We start from the raw sequence: 19,956 nt of genomic DNA, 5'->3' as shown, positions 1-19,956 counted from the left end.
CCTACCTCTCCTTTCCCCCGCGTCTATCAGCCGCCTGCTTGCGTCTGACGGAGCAACTCTCTCCCCTACCGTCGGCCTTCGCACGGCCACCACTGACGCACACAGTCATACACGCGCGAACGGTCTCGCTCGCGCGCTCGGGGATTCCGCCCGACACTCTGCGCGCGCGCTACCGCACTCCGCTCCGCCGCGCCGGCTCCGCGCGATAGTCCCCCGTAGTCCCCCACCGCGTGCCGGCGGAGAGACTCGACACGAATCCACGCCGCTCCGCTCGCTCGCTGCCGGTGAACGGGTGATTGGGTCACGCACCCCGCCGTGCGTCTACGTGCCCTAGGACGTTCACGGCCGCCTATCCGGAATCCCTCCTTTCCCTTCCCACTCCAGTGCTTCCCAAAGAAAGGAGACTCTCTTCGAGACTGAACTGATGATACGGATGTTTTTCTCCGTTCATACGTACACAACACACATTTGCGCGCATACAACACAAATTTTTTTACTCTGTAATTTTTTGTTCTACTTTCGATTTCTTGTCTCAATTTACTTTATATTCCTCCGTATTAAAAGTAACGCTCGTTAATCTTAATTTCGGTGAAATATCGTTAAGCTTTCATTCGACTGCCTATTAGATATTTGTGCGAGGGAAAGCGAATCAGCGATCGAGATTTTAATTTTGCTCTCTTCATTCTCTGTCATTACATCATTTAACTTGCGCACACTGTCTTAATCGTCACTTCGTGTAGTCACTGTAGTCGATAAGAATCTGATAATTCAACACTAAAGAATAATGCAAAATAGATATACGTGGTCGCAGTACTCTAGATCTTAAATGAAAACGACTTGATTGAGTCATTCAAGTGTCACTGTATCGGTCGTGTAAACAACATGACCTCATATTTACCTTCCGATTCGTTTAATTATAATTCTATCACTGACGAATGCGCCGTTATCACTAATAGCTGTTTTCATATGTGCCATCATGACGCACAGGATAAATCTAATAGCGAATTCTTCGTATTTGAACGGCGTCTCATTACAAATACTACGACGCACCTCTATGAATTGCAAATTCACCGAAGATCAATTGACGATCCCGTGAGAGAACGGACATTTATTTAACGTGTATATACCGCGAGCGTTCCTGAAAATTGGGACGAGTGTTTACCGAGTAAATAACGCAATTCTTCCGGTTTCGACGCGAGTGACTCTGCTACACGCCAACGTTTCTTGTGGCTTCCTTTCCGCGAAAACAAACGTGCGAGATACGGTTATTAATGCTAGTCGAAGAACAACGCGATAAGCCTCGCTACAATTAAACGTAGTAGTCTCAATTGCTGATCTTCACGTCACGATGGAACGTGTGGAACGCGATATGTTATATTATAACTGTATCTCCCCGATTTGACGTCCGCCGTCAATCCACCGTACGTCAAAGTCGGAATTCTCATTTAGCTTGAAATTGAATTAGTGATTTAATTCTTATTGCTAGTGGGCGCCGAGAGTAAATATAAATTAATGCACACTGCCAGTGATTCATTGTCATAAAAAACGGTTTCAAGGCTAAACTCCTTAATAAAGATGTGAAATCGATTTCTTTTTTGTGAAAATTTTATGGAAAGTCAATCATTGTCATCATTCACAGAGTAGCGTGTATGTGTATGTGCATGTAAAAAAATTATCACACCATTCGTTCAATGAGAGGGAGCCAAGTTCGAGAGATCACGTGGTAGCGATTAAGAACCTGGAGGATACGTCTGGCGAGAATGGGTGAGTGTCGTACAATCCTTTTAAGCTTATTACAAGACCGTAACAGGTTTATAGTATCGCCGAGCGAGCGTAATGAAGTTCGGTTGGATTTACGATGGGGGTGCACGGACAGTTAAAGTAAATTCAGATAGCGAGTAAAGTAAATTTCATTGTATCACGCGCGACCGCCGCCTTTCGCGAGATATTTTAACTCGCGGATGTTTGCGCCGCGAAACACGAGTTTTCCATTTGATCTCGTAATTCCATTTTGGGAAAACCAATATCAATGACATCGATTACACCCTCCAAAAAATCATACGACTTGATTTAAGGCAGCAAGAGTTTAGTATCTGCGTGTTTAAAAATATACGCGTTTGTATGTTTTTAATTATAAAATTCATTTTAGTTATAAATTATTGAGACGATTAAATATCGATAACAAGGTTTTTTAGCGCAACGCGTTTATGCGATTAAATATTTTGCATCATTTTACATGATGTTTTTGTGTTTTTTGTGCAACTGGCGCGTTAATTACTTAGCAGTTTTCTCTAAGCGACTCACAAGAAGCTGCGCAAACAAATCGATGATAAAAAGCGATTCCGCGAAATGTGTCAATCGTCAACGGCGATCTCTTCCGCATAATGCATGTTGAATATCACGACAGATCGAATTTCTTCGTCAGATTTACGTGTAGCGCGAGAATTCCACATAAGCAATCAATTGAGATTCTTGTCGGGGAATAATCCACCGCCTGACGTCTCCATATTCCCCTATATAAAAGAAGGCATTCTCCGGTAAACCACGGGAGAATTTCTCTTATACTCGAGTTACTGTATTTTGTTCACGGTATCTGAAACGAGGATATCATAACGAACTGATAGTAAACGAAGTTATCGCGGTGTTATCTATCGCAATCGATACTCTTGTAATTAAAACTTTTACGATCATAATCGTGTTTACATTGTGCGTTGTAGGCATATGTGCAGACAATTGCTACTGTATACGTAACTATTTTCCACATTAATAAATAAGGAAAATGATGTAAAAAAAGATAAAATTTTCAATTTTTTTATCATTTTCATTATAACCCATTTTAACGCTGTTTCTGTAATTATACGCCTTTCTAATTGATAGACTTTCGAGAGAACAAAATGAATCAATAACGCTGCTTCAAAAATTAACATTTACTATAAGCATCACTTGTCGAATTCATTTCAAAACGAGACTGTTTACACAAATATAAATCTCCTTCATTCTACGTTTCTTTAACTTGTTCCACGGGCTTGTACTATCATCTTCGCGTGCTACCGTGCTATTGTTTACACACAAAACAGCCGCCAAGTTCATCGCGTGTTTATGCTTGTTTCAAAGAAATGTTAAGCATTATAGGCGACTACTTCTCTTATTCTGTTCCGTTTTCATTATACAAGTACTCTTCGCGGACAAGGAATGTGGATATTATCCGGATATTCTCGAAATTAAAACAATGTCTCTCTTAATTAGACGAATAGCTCCCCGATTCCGATATTTACTTTAAGCGCTCATTGTTTTGACACGAATCGCGCTATTTGCCCATAAGACGGAATGATTCGAGAATTTTGCATAGCATTCGAATTACTGGTCCCCACTCACGGATAGAAATATCTGTGAGTGGAGTAACGCGTTGCAGTCTGAATCTTGGGCTTGCAACTCCGGCCCGGGAATCCCTTCCACGAATAGACGACAAATCGAGAGAAATTCCGACGATCCCACTCGCGGTGCGGCCGATTCCGGCTTTATACGGCTTGGCCGTAGGTCGCCGCCGCTTCGTCGTCGTGTCACCGTCGCTATAGGCAAGAGAGACGCGCGTCTTGTACTCCGCGGAGCTCGCTCGCTCTCTGTGTCTTCTCGGCGTAGCATGAAAATAGCTCAGCGTACTTGGAATATCGCGTGGCCTACGCGCTAAGCATGCTAAAACGGCATCATCCAACGCCGCTCGACCAACGGACGTTGCGTGCGTGAGTGCGGAGCGATTACTCGAAGAAGCATGCCCATCGATGCATGATTATTAGAAAGCATTGAAAAATGTTCTTTGGATACTTTAGCGTCAGTATTCACGCATTTAGATATGATACGAATATCAATTGAAAAAGATGTTTTTCTGAGTCATTAATAAATAAATTAGAGATAAATAAGAATTAAATATAAGCAGTTCAAGCAACTTGATGTGAATAATACACTTTTTTAAAGAAAAAACAAAGAAATATTTTTACGATAATCAAATTATATTTTTTAATAACTTGTATAATACTTAACAGACAAATAGACAATAATTTTATTAGTTTGGTTTTTGTTCTTAATTTAATAACTGTTCTTATGACTGCCTATTATGTATTTAAATAAATTAAATCGATATCTTTAAGGGGGGAGATCCTCACAAAGGATTATTCGGAGCAGAGGGACGAGAAGAAGCGAAGAGAAAGAGAGAGAGAAGAACTTATAAATCTGTGCAGTTCAAAAATTGTTTCCCCGCCATCTACTCGTTCTGGAACTTTGTCGTGCCTATCTCTCTCGAAGTTCACATGTACTTGTTTGACCAGAGGTGGTCGACCAAGCGATATACTGGAGAAATACCGACCAGCGATTAATTATAACTTGCGAGTTATCTACAGCTTTAATTTGCGTACTGATTCTTCGTGATCTAACGGGTGTTTCGAAATTACTTGTTTTCAATGAGACTTTTATTAAGTGAGATTTTGCCGCCAACTTTATTAAAAAATCTATTGGAAAACTATAAGGAGAATATAATGAATCTCTAGGAAATTGTTCGTGTGACGATTGCTATTTCTCTTCATCAATCTATTTGCTGTTAATGTCGGACTTTTTTTACATAAAAATGCTATTTCTGTACAAGTAGGATATATTATTTCTCGTGTGTCCATTTAGTGAGTTAACAATATAAAGCGCGGTTGCAGGTCTATAAAGACTATAGTTAAGATTGCGCTGTATTTTCAAGGATAGAAACGTTAGTCAGCGGTGATAATGCTAAGCGATTGCTGTCATTATCTGTGTATCTCCCTCTCTTTTTATCGGAAAACTTTTCAGCGTGACAAAAACGCCTTTCGGGTAAAGATGTCGTTGAACGTGTATGCGCACATATAGGTGTGCGTGTCGCAAACGCGCACGCAAGATTGAAGGCCGAAATTACTATCGTATACGCGATGCTCGCACGCGGTCCGGTTTGTAAAAAGAAGTGGGGAGGGGAGCGAATAGAGGAGCCAGCGATGCTGACGGTGGACTTGACGTAACGACCGCAGCATCCCTCGTAAATTTTTACAACGCGATCGTAACACTGTTCACAATGTACGAAACTGGTCAGAAAAGAATCCAATCTTCTTTCTCTCTCTCTCTCTCTCTCTCTCTCTCTCTTCTTTCTCTCATGATCGTTCAGCTTTCCGAGTATCACGAAAACACGTCAGTGTATCGAGACGATGAGACCACAGAGAAGGAAGGGAGCGACCGAAAAAGGAGAACGAAACAGCGAGCGTCAAGAAGGAGAAAGAGAGAAGAAAAAAGAGAGAAAGACAGAGAGAGAGAGAAAGAGAGTGTGGAGTGACGAACCAGGAGAGGAGGATCGAGATCGGAGAGCACGTCCACAATGCGCGAGAGAACAGGAGAGGAAGAGAGAGAGAGAAAGACAGAGGCACTGTTGTCGCATCATATCTCGCGAGTATACGGGGTCAGAGGAAAAGAGGGACAACAAACATGCCGCGCGGAGAGTGACGGCGGGACGAGAGAGCAGGGGGACTGGTAGTGACTGTAGTGAGGGGGGCCGCGGAAGAGGAGGACAAGGCGGGAGGGAACTACGGGGAGAGACTCATGGTTCACCTGTCGTCATGGCAACGCCGCTTCGCCGCTCACTTGTTACTCCATCGGCATAGCTCGGCCCTCGGCGGCGGTCCTCTCGCAGCCTCCGCAGAAATACGAACACGAGTCACGATCCATCGCGTGGGACAGAGAGCGAGCCGACGCCTCCTTTCCGATGGGCGAGCGCTCGCTTGCTGGAGGCGCGATCTCTGCCTCGCTGAGGATCGACGGATCCTCTTTCCTTTTTTCCCAACGACACACAGGCGGGAAAAAGAGAAAAGTGTCGCGCGCGTGAGAGACACGGTCACCCTCTTTCTCTCTCTCTCTCTCTCTCTTTCCTCTCTCGCGCGTTCCACCAATACAATACGCACTATAGGAATTATCACAGAAGAAACACACTCCACCGCGAAATATTTATATATATATATGTAATATATGTGTGCGTGTGTATGTGTATTCTCGTCGTCTCCTCTCCCGTTGTTCCCTCTTTCACCCACGGAGAAACGTAGAATTCGAACGTATCACAGAAATCCGGAGGTGGGGAAAAAGTGAGCACAACATCTACCCTTCTCTTCTCCGATTCGTTTTACTCGCTCCGTCCTCCCGCCACGTACTTAAACCGAAGTCACTCTTCTATTTTAAGCTCCGCACTTGCCTCGTCCGTCGTATCCTCTATCTCTTTTTCTCTCTCCCTCTCTCTCTTTCTCCCTCCTGCTGGCACCGCGAGCCAGTCGTACGCACGCACGCACGCACGCACGTACGCACTGAGCGATATTCACACACTCACCCGCGTGCGAGCCGCACACAAGCGGGCGCGATCTCTCGCGCTATATACGGTGTACGCGCGCGATTTCTCGCTTCTCGTTATCCACTTACTACGAGCGCGTCAATCTGTTTGCTATGCAAATCCCGTCTGACCGGCGCTGACGACGATAACGACAACGGCGATAGCTCCGAATCGGCAGCTCCGGAGTCGACGGATATGATATCTCTCGTTAGCGCGATCGGCCGCGCGCGGTTAGTCATTGCCCGCCGACGAGCGACATATACATACGTAGAAAAGTGTAATCGGCCACTCGCGCGCACCGCGGATTCCACGGGGTATCCTGGCCCCCACCGCGAGGTAACGACGACGGACGACGACGAGGAACAAGATCACCACACCGCTACTACCGCGCGGTCACCACTACCACCGCTGCTACCATTGCCGGCGATCGCGGCACTGCCGAGCGTCGCGTCGCGTCGCGTCGGGGACACGCGTAAACGTGCCGCGCGCGCGGCGAGAAACTCCGACCGCGAATTCCCCCGCCGGCGGTCTCACTCGCACGGTGACGTCATTGGCGCCTAAACGCGTCGCCGTGGGGCCGCGGGCGGCAGCGGGGAGACGCTCGCGAGCGTCTCACGCGCGTTCTCCTCTCCTCGGGGTCTCCCTCCCGAGAAATCGGTAGCGGATTCTCCGGCCGATCTATCGGCGCGACGCGGCGACCTCGTTTGCCGCCGGAGATCTTGTGTACCAGATTGATGCTCGATCTCAAACTCCTGGCGTGCGACTTTCGTCCCTCGTTGCGATTTATACTCGGTGTTACCCCGACGTCGCTCGCGGTCCTGATTCACCGATAATCTATCGACCGATCGGCGCACCTCTTGCCGATCTCTGTCCTCGTGGCCGCTCTCGTACTCGCCGCGTGATAACACGTCACTACTGCTCCATTCATCGATCGGAGGCGAGTTACCGACTACTCGATCCGGTGTGCGGCTTGACGTTCCTTACCGATCTACCGCGCCGATCGACACTTGCAGCGTATTCTCCATCCGAGTGCGTAACATTCGCGAGTGTCCCCCGGCTTCGCGAGATTTTTTTCCCGCCGATGAAGTCGAAGTTGCCTCACACGCGTTTCCCTCGTGCAACGACCGGCGTTTGAAGTCACGCTTTCTCGCTTTCGATCCCGATCGATCGGAATTCCCTCGGAATCTCCTCCCTTCTGTGCCCCGCGCGAATCTTCCACTCTCGCGCGCCCGTTTATGGTCTCTCCTCGTTCTCCAACGATCTCACAATTTATACTCAAATCGCACACTCTCGCACCTTTTCTCACACACGTCACCTTACCCTCGATCGCGTTCGATTCTTGCGAATCGGCACGCGCGGATTCGGAGTCACTCCCGTCGATTTCGCTCCTGGCCGCGGTTGGAATTCGCGCGCGAAAGCCGATTTTATCTCGATGACGATCACCTCTCCGTTTCCCCCTTAACGTTCTTATCCGGTGATCCGCGCGAGTAGCTCCGTCTCACCCGCGTCGGTGTCAACAAGTGATTCCCCGCGAAACGTGAACGGTCGACACACTACGCACGATCCACGGTGTCGCGTTGCGGTGTCGCGCGCCGCACGACGCTACGCACCTCCTCACGGCGTTGTTATTGTTGCGTAACTGGCGGGCCCCGTGTAGCTGGCTGGCTCCGTAGCCGCGCCGCGAGACAGAGTGTATGGAGTAGTGGCGGGAGGGGAGAGGAAGAGAGGAGGACGGAGAGAGGAGGAAGAGAGAGAAAGAGAGAGCGAGAGAAGGAATGAGGAGAGGGTCGGAGAGCGAGGTAGCCCCGTGGGTGAGCCAGAGCCAGAGCCAGTAGGCGAATACGCAACGAAAGAGAGAGAGAGAGAGAGCGTGCGAGCGGTGCGCCGTCTGGCGTGGTTGACGACAGTCTACTGCCTTCCGAGAACCACGAGGCGATTCCGTGTATCGAACGCGCACTGAGGGCCGTCGACGCGATGGTAGATGGTAGTAGGGGAGACGGGATCGGCGCACGATCCTCTAGTAGGGAGTTAGCACCAGGGAGCGTGAGGGACGAAGGGACGGGGCGAGTAAATATGAGAAAGCCCAAGCGACCCCGAGAGAGCGAGGGAGAGAGACCGAGAGAGGGATAGAGATGAAGCGGGAGAAGAGAGTTCAGATACGAGATACGAGGCTCTCCTCAGGGACGCAGATATGCCCCGTGCGGCGCGCCTTCTCTTACGTCTTACGTGTATGAGCACCACGGAGAATCGGTGCGTTACACGTCATATTGGAAGACGATAATGAGGGTTTTAACCGTGGCCTTGCCGTCGTCAACGGCGGAACCGCGCGCGAAATGGAAAATCTACCGCGAAATCACGATCGACGTGAGCGCCGAGACCCTGGTTTATAGATCCTTGGGTTTTGCTTTGTATTTTCTTTCCTATTTTTGGAGCCGTTCGTCGAATAGTCGACGATTGGTCAAAGAGTTTGAATAAACAATTACCTACCAATTCTCTTTCTCTCTTTTTCTTTCTCGTGCAAGCTAAGGATCGCTAATCGAAGAGTTGATCGTTCTTTGAGTTAGCCGAGTGCTTCGTCAAACTTGCACCGTTTCGCAAGAAACGGAGATAAATCAATCGCGATCGTTCGAGAGCTCCTTTCTTCCTGATCAATTCACGTTTCTCCATTTGCCTACATTTACAACCGCCCGTACAATCTCGATGCACCTGTTTCCGCGGTGCGCATTGCGGTGTAACGTTACCTGTTTGTAAAACGCCTGGCTCCTCCCTCCGCCGCGAGACTCCATTCAAACGCCGAGATTAGCGACTGCGGCCGATTTCCAATTTTTAATCATCGTCGGGTGCCACTTTTGCGGCCGGCAAGCCAAGCGTCGTTTGGCGGATTAGAACGTGCTTTTTGAGATATTCAGTCGCTTTGGCGTTTGGCGACGGCACCCAAACAAAATGCTATAAATAAAGCCGTGAAAATAGAGGGGCGCCTCGCCCCAGACGAATAAGAAAGACGGGGATCTTGCGCGATAATATGCCTTATCTATTCCGAATCGCTAACAGCCAAGGGCACGCGGGGTCTCTCTTCCTCCGTCTTTACCGCCGTCACGGTTATGTTTCATCGTTCCCGTTCCGAGACTCCGAGGCTCGCACCGGGAAGAGAGAGACCCCGCTGTTATCTGCCAACTACGTACAAATCTCTCACCCGGAAGGACAGCTGGTCTTCGAGGAACCAAACTCCCCGAGGAAAGTTTTCAAAGGGCACGCACAAAGAATAACACGAACTCTAAAAAAATTTTTTAGGTCGGATTTTCTGTTACCCGTTAAAATGTTCCGAGTATTTATACGGACTGCTATTTGCGGAATAGCACATGAAACCTTGTGAAGTCATATGCTAAGAAGAAAAAATGTTTTAGAAATCTTGTATAACTGTATGAAAACAGATGTATATTTAGAAGCGTATGTATTTATATTCATATTTTTCAGATGTTAAAGAACGTTACATGGAGTGCGCTATGAATTTTAAGACTGACATTCCGCGATTGCGTTCGCACTTATAAATCACGTGTTATTCCGTCAGTGCCTAACGGTATTCGCGTTACGAAATTATTGGGAGGTGCGCGATCCGGCGATACCATCTGTGAATTTTCGTTTGACCTCCGTTGCAATTAGCGGTTAATACGATACACAGTTATGGCGATTCGTCATTCAAGGACAATCAGTCGGAGGTATAATTAACGATTCCGTCGCGCGGAGCATGAAAGAGTCTCCGGTCTCCGCCACACTTTACGAACGTTTGCATCGATCGTATCTGAAACGCAACACCGTCGCCGTTCTCACGCACACGCGCCTCATAATCGTGGGCGATCATCGACTGCGCAATATCGTGTGTGCAACAAGTTACTTTTGTTAACTGGACGTAGGAAGAAGACGGCATATATAAAATTGAGTCAAATCCGCTTTCACGCTTATACGTATATATCTGGATAAAATGTTATTCAGTAACAAACAACTGGGACATGAAAGAACATATTGAAACACATACGATCCTTTATGATTTTAAATAAAGCCCTTATAACGTATATATATGTAGATTTCCGATGCATTTGTTTTCGAAAAATAGCACGCCGCGATTTTTCTGATAGTCACGTACGCGCGATTGAAATGTCGAAAGCACGAGTGGCAAACGGGATTTTGGCGTACGAATGTTGAGGTAAAAAAAAAAAGCGGAACGAATCGAATTTTGTCAAAAGTGGACTTGACCCGATTGTGTTTGCGGATCGCGCTTCAGTCAGATCTTGTAGCGCGTCCCGTTGTGGAACGGGCGTGACAGGATAACGAAATGCGGATATACAATACCTACAAATACAAATCTGACTATGAATTTATCGGTCCGTTATGGAGCGTCAATCGGCCGGTCTTTAGGGTGCAGCGAATTGCACCGATGCGAACGGCCCTTTCGAGCGCGGCCGGCCGACGTGATTATTATTGAGCGACAACAAAGGCAGGCTAATTGGCACGAGGCGCGCAACGTGTGCCCGCCCAGGGCGAACGGTTGTTATCGCGAGAGCCCGGTAATTAAGGCGAAAGAATACAAATTGCGGCGGTTGTGAGCGGTGCTATTAGCGCGAGTTCGGCGCTACGAATGATACGCGATTAGCGGAATACATTCCGATACACCACCAGCTCTGGCTCTCTCGCCAGCCTGTTTTCGCGAAAAGCATTTAACGAACTTCATTCATGGTATCACCGATTCGTATAACAATCGAGCCATTTACCCACCCGCTCCGTAATCGGCGGGGTGCGATGCGTTATCGGCGATGCGATATTAATCGCGGAACAAAATAAAATAATAATAGAAATATGAAATAGAGAAAGAAAGAGAAATTCCAGAAGGAGCAACGAACTGATGAGTGGAAGAAGGAACGTCACGCGATAATATGTTAAATTAATATATTCATTTTGAGGGCAAAGTGGATTTAGATATGCACTTTGACATTAATCGTTTTTATTGCATGGAACTTCAATAATGTTACTTTCCGTGAATTTTTATTCCATTATATATTTAGCTTGAAAAAAATGGAGTGCGTCAAAAAATGAAACTTTACGCGCATGACCTATTCCGGGTCACATTTTCACACTTCAACACATGAACGTTTTTTATTCTTTCCTTTTGACCTTCTTATTTAGTACACATTTTTCTCGTATACGTGGGCTTATATAATACGAAGAATATTATAATACGTGGGATATTATAATACGAAGAATATGTGTCTCTGATCAGATTTAATAAAAATAAACGTAAAGTTTATTTTTAAAACCGTAACTATAGATCAAATTAATATATAGATATATTGTAATAAACTCAGAATAGATGTTTCCCAAGTAATATTTTTTTCTCCACTTTTTTCTCAATTATTCGCTGTGGTCCATTCGCTCTTTTACTCGCCACTTTGTCACCGACAACTTATTATACACAAATATTTTAATTAAACTAATTTTTTCACGAAGTTACCTGAGGAAAGAGGCCATTAACAGGGGCAGTTGTATCTGTACATTATCATTTCTAATTATTTATAATGCACAAATAATCCACGTCTTTATAATTCTGTTCGGAAAAATCAACTGTTAACTTTTACCACAAGAAACTCGCTACACTTGTAACTTTCAGTAGAGATTTTTGGAACTGAACCGGCATCGAAATAATCTTCACACGTTGTAGTGCATCAAGGCAGAGATTTCTCTACTCAGAAGTAACAAAGCTTAGTAGTAGTGCAGTAAGGAAAAGAGAAGAGAGAGAAGGTTTGACTATTACGATCGCCAGCGACGTTCGCCAACCTAAGGACACCGCATTGGATGCCAAGTCGGCAATAGCAAACTCGAAGTAAGCAGCAGGCGGACGAGCGAACGAACGGAGGCGGGCAGCAACCAGTTGGATGCAGTGTGGAGATCTCAGGCCTGTTCCCCCGCCGGAGTTCCGGAGAAGCCCGGATTGTTGTTCCCCCGAGATGACGAGACATTCCACGAACTGCTTCACCACCACGTTTCGCCCTGCTATTCTCCTTCGCCGCTCGCTATATGCCGCCGAGCCATCGGCCTCTCTCTTCCTCGCTTCCTCCTAAGGTGATTCCGGCTTGCTCCTTCTTTTCCCAACGTCACTCCGTAGGGTATTCCATCGGGGCACACTACTATGAATCCGCTTCGTCACATGGTAGTCACGCACACGCATTCACCATGAGGAGGATCGGTCGTAAAAAAGAACAAGAGAGAGAAGGAAGGGAAAGAGAGACGGAGAAACGGAGATGGAGAGAAACGATGAAGGACTGCCCCGTCCATATGGTATATTTTTTATTTTTCATGGAATAGAACTGCAGTATTTGGGCACTTATAAATTCCGCCTTAATCGTTGCTTTTTCCTGGAACGACCATTGGTTTCTCAGTTTAAATTATATAATTTTCATTTACCCACGTCAAATTTTTCACTTTCTTCCGTTCTCGCGGCGTGTTGCTGCAATACTTATGGATTGCGTACAGGAAATACGCGGTGTCAAACAGAATTCGTCTATATCGCGCGAATGCGTCACCGACGTCGACGTGTCGCGGCATTCTCTAGCGCACAAAAACGCTGAAGAGCATCGCGAGAAGAACGTCGAATCATATTTCGTACGGTCTACATTTCCGTCATCAAAACTCACGCGTGTCGGGATATATAACGAAAATGAAATATAAAACTTAAATATGACACGATTATTGTACCTCAAGCGACAAGCATAATCTCTCTTCTAAGATTCACGTTAACTGTTTCTTTTCACGGGGGGTACTAAATTTTACTAAATTTCAACGAAACAGCCTTCGTCATTCTCGATGTATGCTCCGGGAAGCCGGGGAGTGCTATCGACGTTCTCGCTCTTTCTTTTCTTCTTTCCCTTTGAGGGAGCCGAGCGCTCGGCGCCGTTTGCAGTGCGGGTCAAAGGCGCAACGGCGAGCGAGGACGTTTTACTTAAGGTCACTGTGTTAACCGTGCCGCGAGGATTTCATTAACGCCTCGATCGCGACCAGCCGGCGCGCGCGGATGGGGAAGGACGGCGTTCTCGGAGCACTTAATAGAACAGGCGAATAGCCTCGGCCCGACGAGGTATCCCCCCGTTCGATATGAACGCCTCGGTGAGCGATGCGGAGCCAAGAGGGTCATGCAGCGGAATGCAACGACAAGGATGCATCTGCGCCCTTCCAAGTTCTCAAGGCGAAAGAGAGGGGTTTCACTGAAAAATACTGACTGCACTAAGCCCAAACGCACACAATGAAAACCCTGGAAACGCGCGAACGGATTCTAGTGTTTTTCTTTCCTTTACTGAAATATTCATACGACGCGAAATATCGAGTTCTCGCGCACCTTTATCTTGATGCTTGGAATATTTTATAGTCTTGCATTTTCCACCGAGCAGATCCTTTTTCGCTTGAAAAGGCAGCGAACGGTTCGTTTGCGAAATGGATTTCATCAAATGTTTGGTATAGCACGCACGCGGCAAATAACGACGCGACGCAATATTGTGAAACGAGCGAGCGAGGCGCAGCAGAAATCCGATCGCAAAAGCGAGATCGCATGCGCGTGCAGGAGGTCAGAGCTGGCGGAAAAGTCGTCGTTGCCGGCTGGATTTATCGGCCATGCCGATTCATCGAAATGTCGCCGTCGGTGTCACGGTATTTCTGATACTGTGACGAGGACGTTTCGTGCATCGGTCGTGGAAATTAAAAAAAAAATTAAATTTAGAAATTAATTTCTATTGTCATTTACGTTTCTCATATCTTGCGCCCTTCTCTACTCTTCGCACGGTGATACGTATTGCGAGGAGAAAGGAGAGAAGAGAGAAAGGATTATGATGCAAGCGGAATGATACTTTCACATTTTTAGAAAGAAAGATATACATGTATCACATCGTTACAATATCGTCTATATATATAATGTATAATCGTCAGACGGTTATCAGGCGACCTCTCATTTCAAGTCGGAGGACTTATGTGGTTCGACGTAACGGCAATATTCCTGGCGATTATACGGCCACGCATGATTGCCTCTATGCTCGAATGACGATACTTCTCTCGAGATTCTCCCGGAAGCGAATCGCGTATGTGATAACGTGAAAAGCCTATCACGCATAGAAACACGAACTGGCTCAAACAACCGCGTACGGAAGTTCCATGAATCAGTGATAACAACTACAGAAAGTTTCTAGTTTAGATTTCTTTGCTTCGGAATGTTGTGAAGAGATCTCGGAACGTGTGTGTGTGTGTGTGTTTGTGTATAAGTTTTTGATGGAATATGACGTCAAATTTAATTAGCAATTATCGCAGATAGTCGAATTTGAGAGAATTTTCACGATTTTATTCCTGTAACATCCACTTGATGTTACAGGAATAAAATCTTGCTTAGGCTATCGACTATCACTTAGGCGATTAATATTAGGTTAATATTAGGTAGCAGGAAGTTGTCATATCAATTTTCAATTTGATTTCATGAACATTAAATAAGTAACTAAAATAACTTCGATCATATGTTCTGCGCTATCCTCCAGCTATTATAGAAATTAAAATTTAATGACGGCGAAACTCGAGGTCGTGAAAATGATCGGAAATCGAAAGTCTTTTAGCGCTGTTATATTTCTGACGTTTAATTTGGCATGCTGATATTTATCTGTCTCTCAAACGTGCTCTTTCCGACTATCGATTTCATTCACTATGAATAATAAGTAGATGAGATCGATTATCTTGATTTATCACATAATAATATAGCAAGACTCAAGTTCAATCAACTTCCGAGATCCAACGTATAGATGATGTCGATGGTTCGGATAGTTTCTCGCGTTATATGTATCCGAATGATTTGTCAGACTCATTCGAGATGTGACAGAAAGGATCGCGAGGCTCGTGGGGCTGCCAGGAGGGTGGCATGGATATGCAGCTTCCGCGGTGAAATGGAAATATCCGTGGAATTTCCGCTGTCCCCGGAATGTCCGTATTAAGAGTTCGTGGCGGCGTGGCCGACGTCGTGTCTGGACTTCTGACGTACGCGAAGATAAGACGAGCTTCCTCGAGCGTTCGTTCTTACGTAAGCGGCGTCGACGGAGCGTTATTATTGCTACCGTTTACATCGGCGCGTCATGTTAGACCAAATTGCATGACCTGAGCGTGACACTTTCACGTCGACGAGAACCTTGAAGCGGCAACACGCAGGTGTAACGAATTTCCTTCTTTCTCTCCTTTCTTCTGTCTTTCTTGTACAAGACTGTTGCGCGCACCTGTCGGTCTCGGCAGCGTCCTTAAGGAATTCCTATGGGTCGAAAGTCGTTGTCTCGCGCAGCGTTCAAAGAATGGTAGTAATATATCTGCTTTTTAATTGGCGTATTATGCAAAAACAAATTAACCCACGAAATTAAAAGAAATGAGTTACAGACACAGCTGAAGCGGCTAAGTAAAATTCTGTACTTTAAACATAATTTATTTAGAATTGTATAATAAATTGATGTTCTCTTCATATATTGTATTATTAATTAATGTAGTTATAAATAAGTTTTTAGAAACAAAATAATATATCGTATTTTATAAGTGTGTTGGAAATAGTCATCGTTCTTCTTACTTTAATTTCTTGGATAGAAGCAGAAGTGAAAGTGTAGTAATTCTGGGACACCTTGTATGTCCGGTGTGACTCGCGTGCGACGCTATCAGTCAAGAAGCGCATTGTCATGTTACGTTGTCGTCGAAGACCATCTTAACGGCGTTTCACGCGCCGGAATGTAGTCGTTTCGAAAGCGCGTTGCACTTTTAGAATTAACTGATCCAATTTTATCTGTTTGCCCTGATAATGCTTAACTTACTGAAATCTTTCAGTTTTCGATGATACACGACTTCATAACTATCGACTTCGATGTCAAAACAAGGCGCCGTGCGAATTGATCGTTTCATCGTATCTGTGACTAAATAAATATATGATTTCTTCTTACACACGTCATTATTATATTCCATTTTGTATTGTATTGTTAATCCGGATATTTACATATATTTAAAAAATCGCTCTTATTCTCAGCAAGAAAACTAATGATGATATAAAGATATTCCAATTTTTTCTTCCCCCTTTTTTTTTACCAAGGACGCATCTTTGTCACGTCGAGATAATTAAATTTTTTCGCGGGCGAAGGTTTCATCTTGATCCCGTTTAATCTTCATCTTCTGCGCCTCTGCCTGGCTAACTGAAGTGTTGCAAAGCGTCTTTTTTTACTGCGTGTAATGATAAAGCGTGTGTCATACGCGTCGAACGTCGCGACGCATTGGTATCAATGCGTTTATATCTTTATTTACCTTTTGGTTGTTTACGTCGCGGAATCGGATTTCTCAGTTATGCAGGCGTTGAATCACGCACGACTTTTTTTTCCCCATATTCGGCTGGACCCACGCGCCCAATATTTTATTCCTCCGTTTGTATTTCTCTCGATGACTCATCCACTGTCGCGAGTGCACTTGTTGAATCTCGTATACTCGCTCGGGTTGTACCCGTTCGTTTCTTCTTGCTTTCTCTTTTCCCTCTCTCTCTCTCTCTCTCTCTCTCTCCCTCTCATTCGCGTTCTTTGCATCTTGCAAGCATGCGTCGCAATCCAATCGCGTGGGTGGAGTACTATCGTTTCCTTTCGCATGTCCTTTCGCAAAAACTCTTAATTTTCAGAGTTGAGGCGGATCGAATGCGAGGTGTGTTTGAAATATTCGCGAAATTGAACATTGATAAGAAACATATTTACGTTACTACTTATCAAAAGAGATTTTCTTTCATCACATCTCTCCTTCTCTCTCTATCTCTACACTTTAAGATATAAAAAATCAAAAGTTCATCAACATTTTGTTTTTTCTGAAAAGTGTTAGATATCTTTTGATTAGGATTGCACTGTCACAATCTATACGTAGATCATCATGGACATGGATACACTCTTGAATAAATACAGCGATAATAATCACGTACATGATGTACGATGCTTATTAATCGCATGGATGGCTATAATATTATGAGATTTGTAATCAAATGTGTTTTTTGGGTTACAAGAGAATATGTAGTAAGTGTCTACTTTGCCCACACAGGTATATGACCGGTTGGTTTATCGATTGCTGGGGAGTGACTTGAAATGGCCTCTTAAAACGCATGCAGCTTAAACGGCAGACAGGTAAGTAGAAAAAGTTGCGCTTCCATTCTCTACTTGCGAACGCGCGAAGGACCCTCAATGAACGTCAAACGGAACGAACGGTTCATGAAGCCACGTACACACTTGTGCGCTAAGATTTATCGATTCTTATAGAGTTACATATGTTTGTATTTTACCTTTAACGCGGCTGACTATTGAACGCGGTGATCTCAGACCGATTTATGCATTTACGTACTTGAATAACAGATTCCAATAGGACGATTTCACGTTTTATCCTTTTGATTTACAACAAAAATTCAGCACATCAGAATACAAGTTCTATTTTAAGCCATCGTTTGATTATGTAAATGTGAAATGTCAAAAGCTCACTTGTCGCAAAATTCGCACTTAAGCCGCAATGAAATCTGGGCTCTAGCAATCGTGCGCATATTTTACACGAGCGAGATTCATGATTGTACAAATGTTTTGCATTTCCTGTGATTTTTTGTATACGAGATGATATATACTGACGGATATATGATAATCTTAATTTTTTCAATGTGATAATTATATAAAGAACACATTTCGAAACACTTATCAAGAGTTGAGAAAAAAAAGTGTCGCGTCGCCAGACGTTAAGGAGTGAATGATTGCATCGTTACAAACATAAGTTCATCTCGCCGGTCGCGATGTGCACGCGACTTTAGATTATTAATACGACGGCTCCGCGATGTCCGGCGAGCGGCACATCGCGGTCAGCGAAACCCACGATGGAAGTGTTCGTCACGCAGATGCGTTATCGCGTTGCGAAACGCCAGAGCTAAACGCAAGACGCCGAGAGAGCGAGAGAATCGCGGCGATGTTGATGGCGACGTATTTTGCCACGCGACGCAGTTCCATGCCTTCTCAGCCTCCGCGATTAGCTTCTGCGGTTTAATTAGTCGCGGCCGGCGGCGCGGAGAGAAGAAAGAAATTAACGATGAGAGAAGAGTCGGCCGAGCGCATGAAGAGAATTCGAGTGCGCGTAGCGTTGCCGCGTTGCTCAATTTCACTCTCTACGGTCGACAGGCAATGCCCGATCGAGTGCTAATCTACTTGATATGGGTGTGTTAATAGCGTATTCTAGAAATTGATTAAAGTTCGAAAATCTCAATCTGATATTGATATGGTGTCTGACGATACCGTAATAATTTTCGAGTTATAAACGATTAAAGGCCAATGGTATCGTATGGAAATCACGCATCGAAATTTATCTTTTTAAAAATGCATTTGAATGATTGCTTAATTATTTTACTTAAAAAAGGTAATAAATTCAGTATTAAGTAGATCTCAATATGAGGAATAAAATTTATCTCCTATAATTTGGTATAATTGGAAAATTAAAATTGATTTATTATTATTATTTCTTTCCAGGTACACGATTCTAGTAAATTAAAAAAATTAATTGTTAAGTTCTTTTAATTGAATTTTACTTTCTTCTTTTATTGAAAAGATTTAATAAGAAATTCTTAATTTTACAATTATTATTTTCATACAATTTTACTAATTTCATAACATAAAAATTTGCAAAGAATAATAAAATAATCTTATGCGAGTATCTTTTTCGTCAAAATAAAATTCAATTTTATTCTTTGGATGAACGTTAGAATTTTTAGCATGCGAAATACCTCGTTTATCGAAGCTTGCTTGAAGTATAAAGGAGAAAGGATATTCGGTATTTAATCATATAGTTAAATATCGTCGATAGAATATTTTGTAACGACGGAGACCCGGCTGGCAGGCTGCTCGGTGCTTCTATTTTTTTTGTGCGTTTCCAGTACGTGTGCACGGCATACTGTTACTCGCGGGGTGCGGCGTACTATACTTGTGCCCATTGCAGTTATATTGTTGTCATTTGTGCGGCGAGAATTTGAATTGACAGGTAATGACGCGACCCACTCCGTCGTATTAGCCTTCGAAACGCGATCACGACAAGTACTGGAGGCTGTCAAATGCTATCGTTCCCTGTTTCCTTCCTGTAATTAGCGATTATCACAACCTGATATAGTTAACTCTTCTATATACGACTTGTAAGCGCGTTGAGGCGCGACGATCACTTATCGGAAGGGATATCTTTGTTTAATAATAATTTTATATCCTATACTATATATTTCGAGGGAAAAAAAAAGATTAAGATATAAGAATAAATTGTGGATAAATATGTAATCTTTTCTAGATCCGTTACCTTAAAGCGGATGAGCTGGAATAGATTGGAATTTATATTTAATCTTGGAATATTTAATCTTGGATTACTCATCGATTTGTATGAAGGTGGACTCGCGTACATACAAAATTCATAAAATAGAACTCATTACGTAAACTTATCGTTTAACATGTCATTATTATATCATAGAATAATAATTACAGGGTATTCCGGTAGCTTGAAATTTA

At 44.3% G+C, this 19,956-nt stretch overlaps 2 protein-coding genes across 2 annotated transcripts in view; one reads left to right on the top strand and one right to left on the bottom strand.

Annotated features, from left to right (window-relative positions):
* The window catches only part of LOC112460340, a 28,384-nt gene extending 20,140 nt beyond the window's left edge, over positions 1–8,244 (bottom strand). The window contains exon 1 of the mRNA XM_025024983.1: positions 5,611–8,244. Coding sequence (XP_024880751.1) covers positions 5,611–5,620 — 10 coding nt within the window. The 5' untranslated portion in view covers positions 5,621–8,244. The remainder of the gene's footprint in view (positions 1–5,610) is intronic.
* The window catches only part of LOC112460342 (cullin-3-B-like), a 124,766-nt gene continuing 105,328 nt past the window's right edge, over positions 519–19,956 (top strand). The window contains exons 1-2 of the mRNA XM_025024987.1: positions 519–1,764; positions 17,486–17,568. Of these exons, the coding sequence (XP_024880755.1) occupies positions 17,547–17,568 (22 nt within the window). The 5' untranslated portion in view covers positions 519–1,764; positions 17,486–17,546. The remainder of the gene's footprint in view (positions 1,765–17,485; positions 17,569–19,956) is intronic.

This window comes from Temnothorax curvispinosus, unplaced genomic scaffold, assembly GCF_003070985.1.
Source record: "Temnothorax curvispinosus isolate PA1 unplaced genomic scaffold, ASM307098v1 QBEX01010452.1, whole genome shotgun sequence".
Lineage (NCBI taxonomy): Eukaryota > Metazoa > Arthropoda > Insecta > Hymenoptera > Formicidae > Temnothorax > Temnothorax curvispinosus.
This window is presented reverse-complemented; position numbering and strand designations above follow the sequence as displayed.